At 45.8% G+C, this 21,888-nt stretch overlaps 1 protein-coding gene across 4 annotated transcripts in view; it reads left to right on the top strand.

The window, feature by feature from the left end:
- The window catches only part of Exn (Ephexin), a 118,469-nt gene that overhangs the window by 41,492 nt on the left and 55,089 nt on the right, over positions 1 to 21,888 (top strand). For 2 of the 4 annotated variants that reach the window (XM_089564148.1, XM_089564151.1), the window contains exons 5-6: positions 13,430 to 13,490; positions 15,438 to 15,518. In XM_089564148.1, the coding sequence (XP_089420274.1) occupies positions 13,430 to 13,490; positions 15,438 to 15,518 (142 nt within the window). Of the gene's footprint in view, positions 1 to 13,429; positions 13,491 to 15,437; positions 15,519 to 20,959; positions 21,019 to 21,888 lie in introns of all 4 variants that reach the window. The other 2 variants (XM_089564150.1, XM_089564149.1) reach the window with 2 other exon arrangements.

Genomic DNA, 21,888 nt, shown 5'->3' on the forward strand with positions numbered 1-21,888 from the left:
CTGCACAGGCCTTGCATGCAACAAACCCAGAGAAGCTTTGGCGCGCAAGTGTAGACCTTTGCAATAGGGGCGCCCTGGGCGCAGCCATATTGTTCACTGGACTGTCGTGAGAACCTCGCACTAGCACGAGGGAGGCTGCGGCGGAACCGGTTTCTGACAGTCCAGAGAGGAGGCGTTTCGACAACTCCCTCGCCCGCTGCAAAGGTCTATAATCAGGAACAAAATAGGAGGAACAAAAAGAAGAGTGTGAAAAAAAAAGCACCGGAAAAAGTTTGGCAGCTGTTGCTCTGGTGTTGTGAATATGAATACTTTGTCATGTGGCTGATTCTATATCGGTGAGACAGGCCGCTGTATTAGTGACCATCTATGCCAGCATGTATAGAAAACCAGTCATGCAAAAATCATTCAGTGTGTGGACTGCAAAGATCATTAATAAGACCATTATCATAAGTCCCAGATCTCGCGGCTAATCTGCAAGGTACACAACATACACAGCTACGGTGGTGTGCGTCAGTCAGCTATCAGCAGCTCTGATACTACAAGTATCTTGGTGACATCATTTGATAGTGCCTGATTGTGGACTTTCCCAGATATGTTATATCTTTTGTGTTTTGCTTATCATACCTCCTTTATATTGCAGCTTTCCGAGTCTCAATAAACCATTTTGTTGCTAGTCAGCGCATGTGTCTGTGTTCTTCTCTTCCATCCTGTCTGTTCGGGCTGTTCAGTCATTTCCATCAACATGCACCAACCAGCCCCACTAAGCCCTCTAACCGGTAAGGTACAGCTGTTGCGTACTCTCCTCTAGAGGGATCATGGTAGACTGCCATTCATGTTCTGAGAGAAGCTGCCAAATGCACTCCACCCCATTCTTATTATTCTAGTTATTCCCCTCTCATGATCCGGATCAGCGGTCACTACCTGCCCTAAGTAGACATATTCTCTTACCACTTCCAGCGTCTCGCTACCAACTTCGAACTGCTGTTCCCTAGCTATGCGGTTGAACATTACTTTGGTTTTCTGCATGTTAATTTTTAGCCCCACTGTTCTGCTCTGCCTGTCTAATTCATTGATCACGCTTTGCAGTCCATGTCCTGAGTTGCTTAGCAAGGCAATATCATCAGCAAATCGCAGATTATTTAGGTATCCTCCATTAACTCTTACCCTCAACTGTTCCCAATTCAGGCCTCGGAATACGTCATCTAAACAGGCGGTGAATAGCATTGGTGAGATCAATGTCTCCCTGCCTGACCCCTTTCCTTATTGGAATTTTATTGCTGACTTTATGGAGAACTATGGTCGCTATTCAGCTGTTATAGATGTCTTGTAGTATTTTCACATACAATGGTCATCAAGGCTAACGGAGTGGATTCCAAGAGAAGGCAAGTGTACAGGTTTCGGCAGAAAGTTAGGTGGGCGGATGAGACTAAAAAGTCTGCGGGGATACGGTGGCCGCAACTGGCAAAGGACAGGGTTAATTGGAGAGACATGAGAGAGACCTTTGTTTCGCCGTCGGTGTAGTCAGGCTGGTGATGACGATGAAATTATGCGACTAAATACGGTAGTAGCGATGTCTGTTGTTTTGGTTTGGCATGACCACTGGTGATGCCATGCTTTGATTTGTTTTGTATAACTGAAGCTTAACGGCTTGTCAGTTAGGGCAACACTGCTGGAGTGTGGCAGCATTCCATGCAGGGGATAGATCTGTTCAGTGGTTAAGGGAAGGTAAGGGTCTTGAAAATGATTATTAGAGTCGCATAGTGAATTTAGATGTGTAGTTATTCCTCCTCTCTTTCAGAAACATAATGAGTTTCACTATATCTCGGTTAGTGTTCATATTATCGAAAAATAACTGAAGCCTAATTAGGTAAATCCTTACGGGCCGTTAAGACTTTCCCTCAATATTTTTTGGCTCCGATTGAAATGGAGGTGTAACCAAACACCTGCATGCTATTTATATTGTCACTGACCCCGCAGAGGTGTCTGCAACTTGCAGAAGTTGGTGAGTTGCGACACCATGGGTTCCTGAGCATCCACAGGGACATCCCCCCAGGGGGATGATGGTGAGCAGTGTGTCACCATGGACCCGAGCACCGGCGTGTAGTTGTGTGTGGCATCGCCGCGTCCGGGGAAAAGGGGATCCTGGTGGTTGAGCCGAAGCCGAGCGTTTGGATCTTTTAAGGCCCCTCGCCAGAGGCAACACACCACTTTGGCCCCAGCTTCCCATAGACGGCACCTCCGGCCTGAGCCGAACGGGAGATATCGGCAGTCGCCTTTTCCTGTCCTCCCCTCCATCTTTCACTTTCCTATCTCCTTTCACACAACTCTCCCGTCTCCTCCTCTCTTCTTGGTGTTTTCACTTTTCATAAGGGGCTAGGGTTAACCTTGTGTGGTGTAACTACCCTGAGTTGCCCATATTTGGTTATAGTTAAGGTGTACAGCTGGTGTAGGCAGGACTTGCTTTCAAGTTCCTGTCGCGTCCCCTTGTTGGACTCCATGGTGGGTGGCTGGCACCATGACCAAAGAACACATTTTTTTTTTCCTGAAGTGCCACATCATGCATAGTGAACAAAGAGAGAAGCCAGCCAGATTGACATCCCCGTTTCTAGTATCAAAAGTTCTCACAGATTCCTTGGGCCCCAAGTATAAAGTGACCTAACTAACAAGTGACAACCTTTTGCTTGAACTGCTCTATATCACTCAGATGTCAAAGCTTGCAAACATCGAAACCTTTGGTGATATCCCTGTCTCCATGACACCACACAGATCTTTGAACACAGTACGCGATGTCAATTCTGACAATGACTTTCCGCACTTAACAGAAGAAGAAATGCTCGAAGGACTGTTTGATCAGGATGTGACTAATGTACACAGAATCAAAATTTGAAAAGAAGACAAATTCCAACAAAACACCTGAATCGTGTCCTCAATGGAAGAAAGAAAAGGAAATAATAACCATAAAGGCCAAAGAGAATATAACATTTAAAGAGGCAAGAAAGCGTTACACAATGACTCAGGGCACTTTCTCTTTCACAGCACTTGAAATGAAGGCTGTATATAGGGGTCTCAATCATATGATAGAGAAATGCGCAGAACAATAATAACTCATTGATTACGAGAAAGCATTTGACTCAGTGCAAACCTCAGCAGTCATACAGACATTGCAGAATCGGGATGTGAAAACATTGGAAGATATCTATAACGACTGCACAGCTACCATAGTCCTCCATAAAGTCAGCAATAAAATTCCTCTAAGGCAGGGTGTCAGGCAGGGAAACATGATCTCCCCAATGCTATTCACTGCCTGTTTACAGAAGGTATTCCGAGGCCTGAATTGGGAACAGTTGGGAATAAGAGTTAAGGGAGAATACCCTAAGTCATTTGTGATTCGCTGATGACACTGCCTTGCTAAGTCATTCAGAACATGAACTGCAAAGCATGATCAATGAGTTATACAAGGAGAAAAGAACGGTGGGGCTAAAAATTAACATGCAGAAAACTAAAGCAATGTTCAGCAAGGGAACAGTAGTTCGCAATTGGTAGCGAGGTGCTGGAAGTGGTAAGGGAATATATCTACTTAGGGCAGGTAGTTACCGCTGATCTGGATCATGAGAAGGAAATAACTAGGAGAATAAGAATGGGATCGAGCGCACATGGGAGGTTCTCTCAGATCATGAATGGCACTTTACCAATATCCCTCAAGAGAAAAGTATACAACAGCTGTATCCTACCGGCACTCACCTATGGGGCAGAAACGTGGAGGCTACCAAAGAGGGTTCAGCTTAAGTTTATGACAACGCAGTAGGCTGTGGAAAGAAAAATGTTTGGTGTAACGTAAAGAAACCGGAACATGAAAGAGTGGGTGAGGGAAGAAACGCGGGTTCATGACATCGTAGTTGAAATCAAGAGGAAGAAATGGGCTTGGGCAGGGCATGTAATGCAAAGGCAAGATAACCGCTGGTCCTTAAGGGTAACGGAGTGGATTCCAAGAGAAGGCAAGCATAGCAGGGGGTGGCAGAAAGTTAGGTGGGCAGATGAGATTCAGAAGTTTGCGGGGATACAGTGGCGGCAACTGGCAGAGGACGGGGTTAATTGGAGAGACATGGGAGAGGCCTTTGCCCCGCAGTGGGCGTAGTCAGGCTGATGATGATGATGATAAACTTTGCTGACGTGGGTGGGGCGCACCACACCGGTCTTTGGCACCTGTCCAGCTCACACCTAGTGAAGCTAAGGCAGGGCCCTCCATGCCCCTGGCAGATGCTGCGAGAGCTGCTATGCTACCCCAGAGAAAGGTCCCGCCAGCCGCCAAGTTGGCAGCCCTCAAGGCTTCCGCCCCCTGCCCGTGGGTTCCCCATGGAACTCCAGCACCTTCACTGAGGTGATCGATACGAGTCAGAGCTCGCCTCTGCCACAGCGGGAACGGAGCTGTCTTGACCGAGGAAAAGAAAAAAAGAAACCTATAAGAGGCCCTCAACAAGGAGGGACCTAAGGTTCTGAATACATTCCCCCAAAATTATCATGTCATTCCTTATCCACTGGAGCTGCCATGGAACTGTCCTTGTGTCTGCAGGAGACGAACTTGGGACCTTTGCATAAAAATACTTTTAAAAAATATAAAGTCTTTCGCCGTGAGCAGGCGAGTAAGCTCTCTAGAGGCTTACTGTTGCAGTTGAGAACGATGTTGCAATCCATGAAATCAAGCTCCAGATGAAATACAAATCACTTGCAGTCATCATTCTTAGCTTTAGAACAATTACCATATGCTCAGTGTATCTTCAACCACACCTCACAGTAACACTCCATGACCTAGAAGCACTTTTCACTCAGTCACCAGAGCCATGTCTGGTAGTCGGGGATTTTAATGCCCACTCTGGGTTTTGGGGGGTGGGAGCAGACAGGCACTACAGGCCGTATAGTAGAAGATTTTATTCTGTGCAATAATGCTGGCCTACTCAGTACAGGCAAACCCACATATTGGTCTCCATCCTCAGGAAGAATGAGCTGCATAGACTTGTCTTCTAGCTCCTCGTCCGTTTCTAACGATTTTGAGTTGGATGTCTTTGATGACCCATATGGAAGCAATCATCTTCCTGTGGTGATAACTTTTCATCACCACGATCAATCATTCCAAGTAAACCACGCCGTTGGAAGCGGACTGGCAACTGTTTCAAGAAAAGGCCAGTTTGAAGAAAGTATTTTCGAATAACCTTAGCGTTGACAAACTCAACAAAATTTTCACAACTCGCATAATTACAGCTGTGCGCCAAGATATTCCTCAGTCATCAGGAATAGTACAATAAAATAACAAGGTCTGGTATGCATAAGAATGCCGAGAAGCGAAAAAGAAACAAAATAAAGCCTGGGGAGTTTTCTGAAGGCACCGATCGCATGAAAATCTCATATATTTTAAAAAGGCGAGAGCAAAAGCACGACACATCCATCGTAATGCTGGAAAAAAAAAAACTTCCTGGAGAACTATGTAGCATCCATAAACAGCTCACTTACATCCAAACAAATGTGGGAACAAGTCCGCAAACTTAATGGCATCTTTTCTCCTTTCGCAATTCCTTTCCTAACACCTCCGGATACATAAGCAAGTATACAAAAAGAGGAACAAGCAGACATTTTAGGTTAACATTTGTCAAACATTTGCACTTCTTCGCAATACACCGAATAATTTTTAAAGTATAAAAATGCAGCGGAAAAACATACAGTTCCAACAAGTCGTTGCACAAACAAACCGTATAATGGTTTAAATGCAATCCAAGAAGTAAACAAAGTTCTCCTTGCCAGAAAAAAGACTGCACCTAGCCCTGGTGATATATATTACGAAATGCTGCCGCATCTTTCCCAGCCATTTGTGGAAGCACTTTTGAAATTTTTTAACATAATATGGGTACTCTGAAAACTACCAGAAGCCTGGAAGAAAGCAGTCGTACCATTCCTGAAACCTGGAAAGCAACCAACACCTCCAGTAACCGTATATTGCCAATTATAAGTCGACTTCGATTATAAGTCGACCCGCCAACCTGTGGCCCCCTTTGGGCATTGGATTGGAAAACGTTTATTGTCAGCACTGAGCCCTAGTGGGCATTATACTAGGTGGCTTCGAGCCCATGGCTCTTGGCGACCTTGTGAGCCCACTCAGTGGCCCGGACTTGCGTCAACGGGTCTGAGCTGGCCAGTATAGCCTCCCACCGCTCTAGAGAAGGGACTGGTAGTAGGTCCGCCGGTGGCGGCGCCTTTTTGCAGCTCCATAAAATGTGGTCATATCCGGCTATCTCGCCGCATTGTTTGCATGTAGCGTTGTATTGTGTTGGATACATGTGTGCTAGTCTCGACGGGCTAAAGAAGGCTCGCGTCTGGAGCCGACGCCACGTTACCTCCTGGCTTTTGTCGAGCTTTTTGTCTGGTGGCGGATAGATCCTCCTTTCCAGTTTAAACTGATTGGTGTATTCGTGAAATGATATGAATGATATGAAATGATATGAAATGATATGAAAAGTTCCGACTCCGAAATTAGGTCGACGCTGCTGCACCCTGCGGTCCTAGCTCGCCCAAAAAGTTTTTCAGAAGGCCGAGCCATAAAGAAACATTTGTTCGTTCACGAGACATCTCTGACTCGTCGTCGCTTGCGAGGACACAGTCGCAGTCATCATCTTACGAGCCACTGCTGCCTCTGGTCGTCAGAAGCGGTGCTGAGATGCCGCACATGGAACGCGCTGCAGAGACCATGTCTGTCGGTAGTCCATACCAGGCATCGTTGACCCATTGCGCCACTTGGCCCAAAGAAGCTCACTTCAGCCGCCCTGTTGGTGTCTGGGATTTCTTGCTGGAGCCACTCGTTGTAGAATGCACCGATGCGGTCTTTGAATGGCTTGTTCAGCACCACATCCAGTGGCGCGTCACTCCGCCCCGAATGATGACCAGGTCGCATCTGCTACCGCTTTTTTCACACGGTCGGTTGTGTGGCCGCGGAAAGAGTCCAGGATGAGCATGCTGCGGGGCTTCAGCAGTGACCCCGGACGCCTGCACCACACGAGACGAAACCATTCGAGGACCATTTCATCTTTAAAGAATCCCTTCTCATTCACCCGCACGATGACTTTTGGCGGGAACTTTTCCTTTGTCGGGATCGTTTTCCTCTTGCACAGAAGTAATGGCGGTAACTTGTGCCCATCTGCCATACAGCATAACATGACCGGGAAACGGTTGTGCGTGTTGCCCGTTGTCAGCAGGCGGACCTGGCGCTCCTCTTTTGCAGGCAAGGTCTTATTGCTAGGCATATCAAACCAGACTGGAGTCTGGTCACCATTGCCTATTTGACCAAGCAGGAATGAATGTGTTACCCGCAGGTCATCCCCATAGCGCAGAAAGGCGCTCCGTTTTTCTTCGCAGACTTCGGGCAACCGTTGGCATACAGTCGTTCGTCGCCTTAGGCTTAGGCCGTTCCTCTTCATAGAATTCGTTACCCACTTCTTAGACACTTTTAACTCTGTACGAGGGATGCACATATCCTCCGCGAAAGCGTGTGCCTTTGTTTCAATGCCATTGTGGCAAATACTCCGGCTCTTGCTTCTCTGGTCGTGAACCCAATCTCGAACCGCCTCCTCAATGGCAGGGTATTGTCCGGACTTCGGTCTGCGAAAAGGAATGGCGTGTAGCAGCGCACGCAAAAAGCTTGCTTCTTTGTTTTCTGCAGCCTCTCAAGCACTTTTCTGAGACGTTGAACTTCCGCCCCGCTGCGACGTTTTTTTCCGACTCGGCATAGAGGATGACTTCCCGCTTGAAAGCCGCACTGTACTGTTGCTGCGGTTGCGGCGGCATCTTGCAAGGCATCCGTTGGGCAGTGACACAAACCACATACACCGCTGTTACCTATCCCATAGGCGGTGCGACGTGGAGAAATGGCGAAAGGCACACAACAACGTTGTACAACAACACGCGAAAATGCTTCTTGGCTCATGTGACTGGTCACGTGTGGTCTAGTTTTGGATTGGATTAGATTGGATTTGTAGCTGTCCCATTTGTATCAAACATTGCCAGCCCACCCGACTTTGGCTGCTTTTCCGTGGAATGCCCACGGTTTGTCGATAACAAGGTTCTATCGTATTTAAACAGACCTTTGGTGCATATCTCAATTAAAATCAAGTTTTTTTAAGCAGGTCCACTTTTGCACCGTGTCTGACAACTGTTATGGAATTACGAGCGCACGGGGCATGATATTATCCGCGACCCTGCATATAGGCCGACTTTAAGACTCCGCATATACGTCGACTCCGATTATAAGTTGACCCCCCAACTTGGGAAGAGCATATTAGAGAAAAAAAAAAATGTCGACTTATGCGTGGCAATATACGGTACATAGTTACAAGCCAATAGCCCTTACCGGCTGCCTCGCCAAATCCTTTGAAAGTGTCTTGAATATAAGACTAACTTTTCTCCTTGAACCCCGCTAACTTCTTGACATCCATCAGTGCGGTTGTAAAAAGTCATGATCAACAACAGACCATTTAGTTTGCCTCGAAAAAACTTTCCGAGAAGCTTTTATACACAAACAGCACTGTCTGGCCATCTTTTTCGACCTCGAGAAGGCATACGACACTACCTGGAGTTTTGGGATTCTTCGCGACCTAGCAGAGCTTGGCAGCTGTGGCAGGACATTAACCTGCCTAAGTTATTTCCTGTCCAACTGTTCCTTTCACGTACGCCTAGCTCAACCCTCTCAAGGAACCTCGTTCAGTAAGTGAAGAACCTCAGGGGTGTATTTTAAGCACAACGCCCTTTTTTATAAAAATGAATTCCGTAGCCAAAGTAGTCCCGAAGTCCATTAGGTATTCAATCTATGTTGACGATCTTCAAATAGCCTGCACATTCTCAAACCTAGTTACATGCGAGAGACAAATACAGTTGACAGGGAATAAACTAGTGACATGGGCAGATGGGAACGGTTTCCATTTATCTCCACAGAAAACAGTGGCCATTCTTTTCTCTCTCAAACGAGGCCTACCAGCCTACCCATTCATTCACCTGAACAAAGCACGGCTACCCATAAAAAATGAACAGAAATTTTTAGGCATAATCTTTGACAAAAAACTCTCTTTCCTGCCTCACATCAACGCACTGAGAGAGAAAGCCTCCCGATCCCTTAACATACTCAAAGTACTGTCACGAAAATATTGGGGTGCCGACAGGACATGTCATTTACAAATTTATCGCTCTGTAGTATGTTCTAGCTAGCTTGGATTATGGATGTATTGTGTATGGGTCAGTAAGACATTCTTACCTTAAAGGGATACTGAAGCAAAATCTTAAAATTGAACAAAAACACTGAAAATAGATTCTCGGAATGTGATTACACCGAAATCTAGTCGTCTCTGCGCATATTTTTCAGCGGATGGTTTTTATTTTCGATGTTTCCTGAGCGCGCGCCAAGCCCTCCCGGCCGGCGCGAGGTGAAGAGCGTGACGTCATGGCACCCTCCCGCGGCGACAAATATGGCGGCGTCCTTCGATGCATGAAGCCTCGCTTCAGACTCGATTTGTCGTTGTTACTGCCTTCTTCAGCGCGTTCACTGGCCATAAATGGGCCACCGGTCTTTCGCTTCGTCTCCTGTCGCCCATAAGAAAACTTACGAGTAATAAGTTTGCTTTATTTTTTATTTAGAGCGATGATTCTGCCCACTTTAGGCTAAGAGGAGCGTTGGTTTGTTGACAACAATGGTTCCCCTCCTAACCACCTGGTGGCGCCACTAGTCTGAACATTGTCGCGCTTCTGTGTTAACAGTAAGAATGTTAGAAATGGCGTAACGTCCGGAAAAAATAGCTGCATTTAGTGGACGTAAGCGTGCATACGGTTATGGTATGTAGACAGCATCGATTAACATCTTGACATATCTGTGTACGCCGTGAGCAGACGACAGACATGGAAAAGCCGCGAGTAGTGGTGGCAATCGTGCTTCTACGGGAATGATGGGCGCCCGGGTGTAATGACGTCTAGTCGCATCTTCCATAGGCGGCCGCCAGGTGCAACGACACGGCAATAAATTGCCAAAAAAAATGTGTTATCCGGCTTTTTCGCTGAAATTCTTGTCGCATTTATCAATTTTAGCAGTCAAGCTCTTGTTTACTTGTAACAGAGCAGCTCCAAAAGTTTTGTTCACTATCCCTTTAAACAATCGGATCCAGTACATAATTTAGGTATGTGTCTTCCCATTGTCTTTCCATTGGTGCGTACAGGACGTCACCCATAAATAGTCTGTGTGTAGAAACCAATGAACCATCACTTTAAGACAGAAGAGTCATGCTCATATGCTCGTACATTCTAAAAATGCGTTCAGTACCGAAACATCTATGTTACCCCATAGGTACAAAGTGCCCATCTAGAACACTATCTAACAACAATCCGCAAGCTACCAGGCCACTTCTCTTGTAATTTGAAGAGGTATACCACAATCTTGGCGTACTGAACACTTTACCTGGCATTGTGCAAAGACAAGGCCCACTGCCTCCATGGTAGAATATTCCTGCAATCTGCAATTGCACTCTTACACAGTTCCATAAAAGACAGACTCCAGACCAGCATAAATTACAAGAATTTCTTGCACACGTGGTAAAGTACAGTACTTTCACAGCTTTTTGCACTAATGGTTCAAAGGCAGATGTTTACGTTGGAAGCGCAGCGGTATAAGGGAATTGGAATGAAATAGTAAGACTTCCACAGTGTGTATCCATCTTCACTGCCGAATGTTACGCTATCTGCGTAGCCGTAGAAAAAATAGTAAACGAGAACATCTCAAACAGCATTATTTACAGACTCGCTAAGTGTACTTACAGTCCTTCATTCTAATCTAAAAATGCAATCACTGCGCTGCTTGGTGGCATCATACACAACTTAAAAACTGCCACAGCTCAAGGACAAAACATAAAACTCTGCTGGGTACCAAGTCATGTCGGAACGAAAGGCAACGAGAGAACAGACTTGTGCGTTGCTCAAGCTGGTGGCAAGCCGATAAAGAAGGTAAATGTACCCTTTAAGGATTGCATGCACTTGGTACACTGTAAATTAAGGGAAAATGGCTGTTAGCTTGGGACAACGAAGTAATTAACAAACTTATGAAAAACTCAGACAAAAGGACGGGGACAAAGGAGAGATGAGGCACACACAACAACTGGAAGGAGGCTTTGTGGTTTTTCCTACAAGCACGTTTGGTGATAAGGCTTTGGTAGTCGTAAAAAAAAAAATCCAGTCGTAGTGTGTGCCTCGTCTCTCCTTTGTCCCCGTCCTTTTGGCTGGTTTTTTCATAAGTATGTGCCAACTAACCCAGATTTCTACTCTCCTGTAATTAAGAAACTACACTTGATAAAGAAGAAGGATGGATAACTGGATAAAGCCAGTTTTAGGTGAATGGAAGTAATATTTGCACCAGGAGCGTTTCATTGAAGTTATTTTATGTCGCCTTCGTATAGGCCACACACACCTTACACGCAACTCTCTATTGACAAATGAAGACAAACCTTTTGCTGAAAAATGTGCAGATGAACAAACAGTTAATCACAATTTGTTATCATGTACAAATGTCGAAAAACTATGGAAAATGTATTTTACTGAGTGTTATGATAAATGCATTCCTTACACCCAATGTTACTCGTGGGAGAAGACGCAAATATCGACATGTCTTGAGTGTTTAACTTTATGAAAGAAACAAGTTTCCTCGACAAACCGCTTCTCTTCATTTCTTTATACACCTCAGCCACGTTCTCATGCCTGGGAAGAAGGCTGAGGTCTCGTTTTATCGGTTGGGACATCCTTGCCAGCCAGGGATGGCTGCTGAGGTTGCCCGACCTCCTTTGAAGCTTTCCTTTCTTCCTTTATCACTGGGTAATGCAGAACAATGTTTTAGGCCCTTCTATGCCACCGATAATTAATATTTCTATAAAATTCTACAGAAAACAATTTCCCTGTATACCTTGAGTTTGGTGCATGATGTCCTGAGATGCCTATGTGCCATAAAACCAGACATGACACAACACATTATATTGTCATTGAAGTATAGAATTCATATGAAAATATTCAATTGTGTTGAATTAGCATAATTACAAAATATAATTAGGTTACATTATTGTTCACAAAATTTAATAGGTTCGTTACAACCATCAAAAAAGTAGCGTAGCTCCATAGTTTAGTCCTTTCGGAATTGGACGTTACAAGATTAATTGAATTTGCATCATAAGAACTTGACAAAAACTTCTGTAAGGCTAGTCATGTTGGCAAAAAATACGATGTAGTGAACATAGCAGGTGAAGTGCGCACGCCAGCCATTCGGAGGTTGTTGTCGAGCTGTCAGAAAACAATGGAATGTGACTGTTCCAAGAGAATTTCACAATAGTAAGTAATACCAGCGTGTAGGGAAGAGCGCCAGCTTCGAACAAGACCAAGGTGGAAGCCATCGGGTACACTTTTCATTCGTTCAAATTTAAGCAGCGCTAACTTTTAGGGCGAATACACAGAGGACATGACAGGACGGGCGCTGACTCCAACTATGCCTCCATATCTCTGCTCTTAACACCTTGCTGACGCGTCTTGCATGCCCAAAAGACGGTGTAATTGACCCAAAAAGGGCACTCACTTCTACAGGTATGAGTCCTTTCCTGAGACAGAAGGCGATGAACCTTGCTCTACAGGTGGCGACTGCGATGGCGCTCACAATCTTCAAAGGGTCAGGCTTGACAGAAGAAACACAAAAGAAAGGGCCCACAGTAGAAGAAAGTTCACTTAGTAAAACACGTTGCGGGGCTAGTTGGTTATGCATTTTCATTCGTTCAAATTTAAGCAGCGCTAACTTTTGGGACGAATACACAGAGGACATGACAGGACGGGCGCTGACTCCAACTATGCGCTGACTACAACATAGTTGGAGTCAGCGCCCGTCCTGTCATGTCCTCTGTGTATTCGTCCCAAAAGCTAGCGCTGCTTAAATTTGAACGAATGAAAATGCATAACCAACTAGCCCCGCAACGTGTTTTACTAATCGGGTACACAGTTGCAGGAAGTGACGCGCGCAAAGTGCTGCCACATTTTCCTCTAAAATCACCGTTTTGGCGCTGTGGAGGCATCAGATACATTGATTTTTTTGCTAATTGGAATTTAAATTAGACCTGCAGAAGAAGTGAAAACTGAGCAAGTTGGTGCATATTGAAGAAGTAAAAAAAAAAAGAAGGACAAGCGCTTGTCCTTTTTCTTCCTTTTGTCTTGTTCGTCGTCGCTGCACTGTTTTTTACTTCTTAAATTCAGAGTTTATTGAACCCAAATCTGTCATTTTTGAAAAATCGAAATTTTCGCAATTTTTCGCATTATCAAATCACCCCCAAGGAGGGGAAGTACGTGTGTATTGTGGAGGGAGGCATACCCACTCTCACCTTTGTTGCAGTGACCTGCAGTGGAGCCTGGCAGCGGGCGAGAAGCCCTACGAGGACATCACCTGGGAGATGGTGAGTGGTTCACTTCTTGTTTCTGGCCTTGGTAGCCGCACCATGCAGATTGCACAAAGAGCGATGGTGACACATCAGGCCCCCTTTTGCTTGTGGCTGGCTCTAGTAAGAGAAAGCAGCACGGTGTGGTGCTGTGAGAGACACTGTAAAACCAATCAAGTGCACATTAAACATGTTCCTTCGTGCCTCGTTGTTGCTTCACAGCATATGAAGATATGGTTGAAAAAGATTGGTTTGGTTCGGTTTAGTTTATGGGGTTTAACGTCCCAAAACGACTCAGGCTATGAGGGACGCAGTAGTGAAGGGCTCCGGAAATTTCAATCACCTGGGGCTCTTTAACGTGCACTGACATCGCACAGTACACGGGCCTCTAGAATTTCGCCTCCATTGAAATTCGACCGCCGCAGCTGGGATTGAACCCGTGTCTTTCGGGTCAGGAGCCGAGCACCATAACCACTGAGCCACCGCAGCGGCTAGGTTGAAAAAGAATATAGACACTGCCCATGTATAAAACACTGAAGGAACATTAGGCAGTCTTGGAATACTGGTTTATGCACACTTATATATGCTTAACGCAAGCGTATGCTGGACGGTCGTTGCATATACAACCAGAGATGTGATAACTCCAGCCTAGTGACGTCATCTGATTTTAGAACGGAAACCATTTTTGTCAAACTGCCGCTTCTCTATAAGCTTAGGAAGGGCAGAATCGTTGCTCAAAATAAAAAGTAAAGAAAATTTATTGCTCATGTATTTCGCTATAGGTGAGATGAGACAAAATGTAAGCCCAAAGCCTCATTTATGGCCTGTGAACGAACTGAAAAAGCAGTAACAGTGACGAATTCACTCCAAGAGAGAGGTCTTGCTTCAAAGTGTACCGCTATGTTGGAAAAGCTGTTTTCGCATACGCAAGAGTTGTGCACGCAAAACTCAGGAAGTGGGATACATAATGCGAGCGTACGTTATGGCCTGATTTCAAATAGCGTCTGGCGCATGGGCACTCGAAAGCTCGCTATCCCATATGCCCATTTTATGCTGGCAGTACATTCCGCAGAACATCGCCTGTGAACTCATCGCAACCTTGGCCATGCTGTCAGGGACTACTGAGATGGAATATACCGTAAAATTCCGAGCAAGCGCCCCCCCCGCAAGTCGAAATTACTGGCAAAGTAGGGGGGGCGCTATCCCGGAATGGAGCCGAAATTCAAGATGGCGGCGACATTTTCCCGCCAGAAAAAAAAAACCATAGTGCACATGGATTTAAAACGTCCTGACGTTCTTTCCCGCTCGAAGAACTCGAACAGCGCATCGTCCACGTATTCACTAAACACTGGCGCGCCGTTGCTCAACTTTCTTCGAAGTTTTGCTCTCCTGTAGTTTTGCTGCAGCAACTTCTCAAAATTCTTGTTCCATTCCCATATCCGTTTCCGGTCGAACTTGAAGTCTTGAGACGTTTGGTGAACGTTCCTTCCATATTCCCAGTGCCATTTTATGACCTCTAGTCTCTTCGCAACTGTGTATGAATGCATTGCCGACTTGACAGCGCCAAAACAAGACAAATGGAGCGTGACGAACGGGCACGCGAATGGCTTGAAAAGCAGGATTGGATTGGATTGGATTCTTGGACTGTATAGGGTAGGCTAGTGTTGTCTGGGTGCTGTGCGTGATAAGGGCGCAGAGCAGGCAGGGGGGAGGGGGCCCTTTCTCAGAACGGCGTGGAAATGTGAAATTAACGGTGAAGTTAGGGGGGTCCCTTGCATGGTTGGGCGCGCTTGTTTGGAATTTTATGGTAGGCTCCTCCTTGCATATATATGTTGTTCACTGCCTTTTCTTTCCTGTTACACTGACCAGCACTATTTGCTGCCGTTTGTGGCTGAGCCAGGGGGGAAAACGCCTTTCCTTGTCTGGAAGGGAGGGCGGGAACATAAAGGGTCACCTCTGCTGCAGGTGGATGACAGCAGTTCATCGTCCACCACGTACGAGCACCTGTACGAGCCCATATATGACGTCCTGGACCACCCGCTGCAGGTGAGTGAGGTGCACCTCTCGTGAAAAAATTCAGGGGCCACTTTGACGATCTAAAGTGTGTGAGGCAAAGGCCTTTCCACGCAACTTTGGCCGCACGGCCGTTGGCACACTCGAGGCGCGCGGCTATGGGGCGACTTGGTTTGGCTGGCCATGACTGATTGGGTAGCCATGACCCATGACTTACTAGTCATGATTGGTTATGGACTAACCTGTCATGATTGGTTAATGACTAACTAGTCATGGCTAGTTAATTGATGACTGGTTAATGACGAGCTAGTCATGACTAACCAGCCATGGCAAACTAGTCATGACTAACCAGCCACAACTAGTCATGACTGGTTAATGAATAACTAGTCATGACCGATTTATGACTAACCAGCCATGACTAATTAGTCATGACTAACCATGACTAATGACTAACCAGTCATGACTAGTCATGCTAGTTAATGACTGAGTAGTCATGACTAACCAGTCATGAGTGATTAGTGACTAATGACTAACCAATCGACTAACTAGTATGAGTGGTTAATGACTAGTTCAAATGCCAAATGAGTAGTTAATAACTTCAAATTCCAAAGGCCCTGGTTCAATTCTCAGCCTCAACAGATTTTTTTTTTTAAGTTTTTTTTTTTTAAACGCGGACACATCTGCTGACACATCTGCCGTCATGGCTGCTAACGACAGTATGAGGCATTAAAGGCTTTTTCACCTTAAAAGCTTGCGTAGCTGGGGTGGGCTCAACCAGCCTGTCCTAAGACATTGAGGTCACAGAGCTTGGTACCTGGTAGCTCTTATACAGCTGCCATGGAAATGAGTGGAAACAATTTGGTGGTTCCTTGTGGCTGTTTGCCTGCTTTTAAGGTTTGATTTCATCATGTTTTATCGCAATAGCGTTTAGGTTGTCATCAACCCCACATGACCACCAGTGGACCAATCATAGGGCGCATTTGAAGTTTTAAAATCTGAAAACCTCCAAAAATTCCAAACGGCCCAAAAATTTTGAAAGTGGACCCGCCCCAGAAAATGGATTAAGGTGGATTAATGGGGATTAATAGGTGGAATGACTCATGCATACTATATAGGGGAAATGGGATGGGTTCCAACCGGAGTTTTGGTGAAAAAATTGCAAGAGCAACATCAAACATTCACTGTGACGCCATAGCAGAAAACCTAAATGCTATTGCATTTTCTTGTTAAAAAATGTGATCAAGAAGGCCCCAAACCCTTTTGCACCTTGTTCTGGCCTCTGAGCATCTCTGGAGACAAGCGAGCCACATGCATGGCTTAGCTGAAACTGCGTATGTTCAAGGGAGCAGAGGTCCTGGGCACTTTAGCTTGCACGGCACTGTTTCGCAGCGGTGGGAACGGTGTGCCAGGCCACAAGTGGCATAGTTCTGCAGATGAGAATTTTCTTAATGAAATCCCACTAGTGTTGCAGCTGAATGCAGTTCCAGCATGCTCTAACTGGTGGTCGCTCTGTATGGGAGGAAAAAAACGTTCACCAGCTGTTGTTTACCCTAGGGGGAATGTGACAACTGGGAGGCTGACGCCCTTCGGAGTGTGCACTGCCACGCATCGTTGCTTGTACGTCTGTATTGGGTCTGAGGAACGGGGAGAAGCATGGCGCGCTGCACCTGTTGTCTCTCCTCTTTCCTTCTTGCACTTGTTTTTGTTGCACCGCACATTCCGCATAACCAGGAAACATGGCCTTACTGGCCATTGCTGTGAAACATAACTGATATGTACCATCGGGGGCAAAAGTAACAGACCCCCCCATCCAATACAATCCATTTGTGGGGGGGGGGGTGTCACCTGACAAAGCACTTCTGGAGTCGAGACTGGTGTAGTGCTTACCGAGGTGTCGGGTGAGGGGCAGTGTGAAAGGGTGGTGAGAATTAAAGCAAACTGCAGGACACTGCTAGGCGCGGTACCTTAGCTTTTCAGAGCAAGAGGTGCTGTAGCATTGGCAGTGTTGCATGCTATGTATGAGACGGGGTGCAACATGTGCTCAGAAACCTGTAGTGGGTGATGCATAGGGGTATGCAAGGGGCAGGGTTCGGTGGGGATGGTTGGACGTATGGATGGTGCAGGTTGTCCTTACCCTTCTTTATACACCATATTGTCACGTTGTAGTGACGGTAGTCCAGCGGTCAGGAAGACACCAGAAAGACTTGCAAACTAAGCTCTTTATTAGGGCTGACTTGCGCCCGGCAAAATAACTGAATCACTCGGTGGCGGCGTAAGCAACAAGCATGCTCGTCAATCGTCGAACTACGAATGCCCGCCGCTCGCGGCATCGCTCAATATAAAGCCGGCAAAGAAACTTCCAGATAGCAGGACAAGATCATCTACAGTAATCTGGAAAAACCTAGATGCAACCTTTCATGGCTGCGATCAATCGAGATTAGACTGGTCGCTTCTCGCGTCACGAACAAAAGTGATAACAGCCCTTTCCTGCAGCCTTGAGCGTGAACGAACAAACACTACAATGATACGTGGCAATATTCTCAAGGGGAGACGAGGGTCTTAAAACCAACTTTTTTATTTATGGCTAGAATCTCATGACATTTTGCACACAGATGCATTTTCCTCTCCTAATTCCAAATTTGTAATCATAATTGAGCTGGTGGTCTTAAATCGTGCAAAGTCTAGACTGTAATTAGGTGATTTCTTATGCAGCTTTAATGAGCTTTCTCATTGCATTCTGTTGCTTTTATTTACATGAATTGATAGCCAGAGAGTTCCCATACCCTATGACATTCTTCGTTTTTCTCTAAAGGCATGTCATCCTGATATGCTACGTCGAGAATAAAAGGTCACAGTATTTTACGCTGTAACTCGTTAAGCTAATTGTAAATTGCTACTTATATGTGGCCTAAACAAAAAAGTAACAATGTCATCGGGTATGGGAACTCTCTGGCTATCAATTCGTGTAAATAAAAGCAACAAAATGCAATGAGAAAGTTCATTAAAGCTGCTTAAGAAATTACCTAATTACATTCTAGACTTTGTAGGATCTAAGTCCACCAGCTGAATTATGACTACGCATTTGGAATCAGAAGAGAAAAACGCATTCGTTTGCAAAATCTTGTGAGATTCCAGCCATAAGTAAAAAAGTTAGTTCTAAGACCCTCGTCCCCCCTTAAATAAATGAAAACCTCCTTCAGCCGCCAGTGGGATTCAAGCTTGTGGCAGTGCAAACACATCAGCTTCACTGGCCACTGTTTTAGACCATTGCTGCAGCCCTTCATCACATGTGCTAGACTGCCCCTGTGTGGAAGCACCAGTTCATGCAGAGGGCGCCACAGATGCGTGGCACTGGTTTGCGTCCAGAGGTGCCCAGGGCAATTCGCAAGTGGCTGGTCTTATGTGGTGTGGCAGCTGCTTTGTGGATCCAAGACTTCCTTTTACTGTGCATGCCGGATACAAAGTAGCAGCAAAAGAAGGCATACAGATGCATTGTGATCCCACAGTGTGGATTGTGTGAATTTTTCTTCTGTATGTCACTATGCAGCATTGCTTCAATAAAACAACCACCCCAGCAAAGCAGTGTAAAGCCACAACAGTTAGCGTATAGTTTAGAACTTCTATTTGGGCTAGATGGTTCATTGCACTCGAGAAAGGAAAAACAGTAGCGCCGAAAAACACACACACACACAGCTAAAGAACGACGTAGGACAAGCACTCAACCTCATCTGACTTTAATCTCTGAAAAGCGAGCAAATATACAGAAACCGAGGCATGCACAGAAAGAAACCTCATGTGCAATCAACAGAACAGTTCAAGATACGAAATCTCAGCTTCAAAAAGGGACTGTTAGCGTAGAGCACATTTCAGTTTTTTTTTCTTGCAATTCAAGTAATTGGCCATATTTTTGCTGAAGACTCAATCTGGAGCTCGGGTATGCTGCTGAGAAATTGTGCTGTGTTAAGTTGCGCTGCAAGTGCACAAAAACAACCAGTTTCCAAGCCTAGCAAGGCCTGTGCAGAGCCTGCCGCTCATTTGCCGCCCTAGCCAGTGAGAGGAGGAAAGGCCCTGTGCCGCAGCCAGTTTTTTTTCGCGCCTGTGTAACCGGTCTATAGCAGGGCAGTGTTCTGCAGCGAGGGCTGTTAACAGGATACCACCCCGTGGCAATCACGTGTGGCACCATGAACTCAGCTTTGTGCCACTCATAGCAAAGACTGCCAGTGTGTAGATTATACAGGGTGTCCCAGCTAACCTGGGCCAAGGTTTATAAAAGAACTAAGCGTTCTTCAGAACTGAAATCGTGTGGATCTTGTTAGGGTTTATCTCAAGTTACAGTACCATTTTTTTCCCTCCTCCTATTTGATTAATTAATCAAGATAAGTAAATTAACTTCTTAAATATAGCTTGAAACGTTCAGGCGCCAATAGGAAAGTTGTGGAGCTCCACAAATATTGTCCAAACCAGGCACTTCTAACGAGGTAGACTTAGCGTGGCCATTTTTATTCGGGAAAAACAAAAGCCCATGTAGTTTAAAAAATACCACGCGACAGCGCGCTCCGTGCACCTGAATGCGCCGCGATTACAGCACTCTCCTCTGTGCTTTGTAAAAAGCGTCACTCGCTTCGCGCCTTTCATGCTGCCCAAGACAGAGCTTCGCGTCGTGCTTGGTTCCAAGATAAGCGCTAGTGGGCACGGGCGGCAGTTGAAAGAAAGCACAGCTCCCGTTTCTGCGGCGATAATTGTGCTCTCACGTTAGCGGAATGCTTGCGGAGGAATGATGACAATCTCATGAGTTAGAATTTGGGAGCAAGATCCCAACAAGCAAAGACGCATTATAAGACCCGTGATAATGTCGTGTGAATCACGGTGAAAAACAGAAGCCGTGCTTTCTTTCAACTGCCACCCGAACCCACTGGCGCTTATCTTGGAACCAAGCACAACGCGAAGCCCTGTCTTGGGCAGCACAAAAGGTGCGAAGCGAGTGATGCTTTTAACAAAGCACGAATGAGAGTGCTGTAATCGCGACACATTCAGGTGCACGGAGCGCGCTGTCGCGTGGTATTTTTTAAACTCCATGGGCTTTTGTTTTTCCCGAATAAAAACGGCCACGCTAAGTCAATCTCGGAAGTGCCTGATTTGGAAAATATTTGTGGAGCTCCATAACTTTCCTATTGATGCCTGAACGTTTCAAGTTATATTTACTAAGTTAATTTACTTATCTTGATTAATTAATCAAATAGGAGGAGGGAAAAAAATGGTACTGTAACTTGAGATAAACCCTAACAAGATCCACGCGATTTCAGTTCTGAAGAACGCTTAGTTCTTTTATAAATCTTGTTCCAGGTTAGCTGGGACACCCTGTGTATTGGCAGCTGCTTTGTGCCATGTGCTTCCTTGGCCCCAATGGCAGATGTGTGAGGAGCGAGTGCTATGAGGGAGGAAGTGAAGAGTACTGAGTCCAATCTATGCTGCAGCGGAGGCCAACTGAGGAACTATGGCGAGGAGCAGTGGGGACTGGACTTGCTTGGTGCAGGTGAGGTTAAAGCACAGGCCATGCGGACGTCTTTGCAGGGTGGAGTGTTTTTGGTGAATTCGGAGGATTGGAAAAGGTGTGGCACCCGTGGCCACGCACTCACATTTCAAGAAGTCGAGTGTGCAGTGCAGATTGAACGCACTCACCATTTATTCATAAGGTCGGGGTTGTGGACACGGGGGTGAAGGTAGAAAGAAGGCATTGCAGGAGCTTGTCTTCATGTGATAGAGAAAAATGGTTCTGTTGCTTTTTATTTATTTATTTACAATACCCCTAAAGGCCCTCATGCGAGGGTATTACATAGGGAAGGGGGGGGGGGGGATACAAGCATGAAAATACGGCACAGGCACTTGAAACCAAATACATGTAATTACGAAGTATGAAATAAAGCTAGTAATGTACACAAATAACACAACAAAGAACGCAGAAAAAAATATTCAGTAAACACCCATAATACAACAAGAATACAAAATCTGTTAGTCCATGGTTTGCTTCAACGAATACTGAAACGACTGTAAGTTAACCTCAGTACCTGTGTGTGATGGCAAGTTATTCTAGTCTATTATAGTGCGAGGAATGAATGATTTCGCACGTAAAGCGATGAATGGCATGTTATGCATTTTGTTTTGTTATTGTGGTCATGGTGAGGAAAGACTGCAGGGTGCGGCACAAAGGAGTCATCGTGGAGGGTGAGATGTTGAAATGCAGTGATTGCTGTTCACTTCCTTTCTGCCCATGTATGTTGCTCTTGAGCAATTTTGGCTTTATAGCAATAGCTGCAAGGTGTCCTTGCCCGAGACTGGCACTGTACCATGCATTTTCTGCAAGCCGGCGACCAAGTGGGGGGGTGCAGGCACCAAGCACAGTGTA

The sequence above is a fragment of the Amblyomma mixtum genome, chromosome 10 (genome assembly GCF_055824585.1).
Source record: "Amblyomma mixtum isolate Tamu chromosome 10, ASM5582458v1, whole genome shotgun sequence".
Lineage (NCBI taxonomy): Eukaryota > Metazoa > Arthropoda > Arachnida > Ixodida > Ixodidae > Amblyomma > Amblyomma mixtum.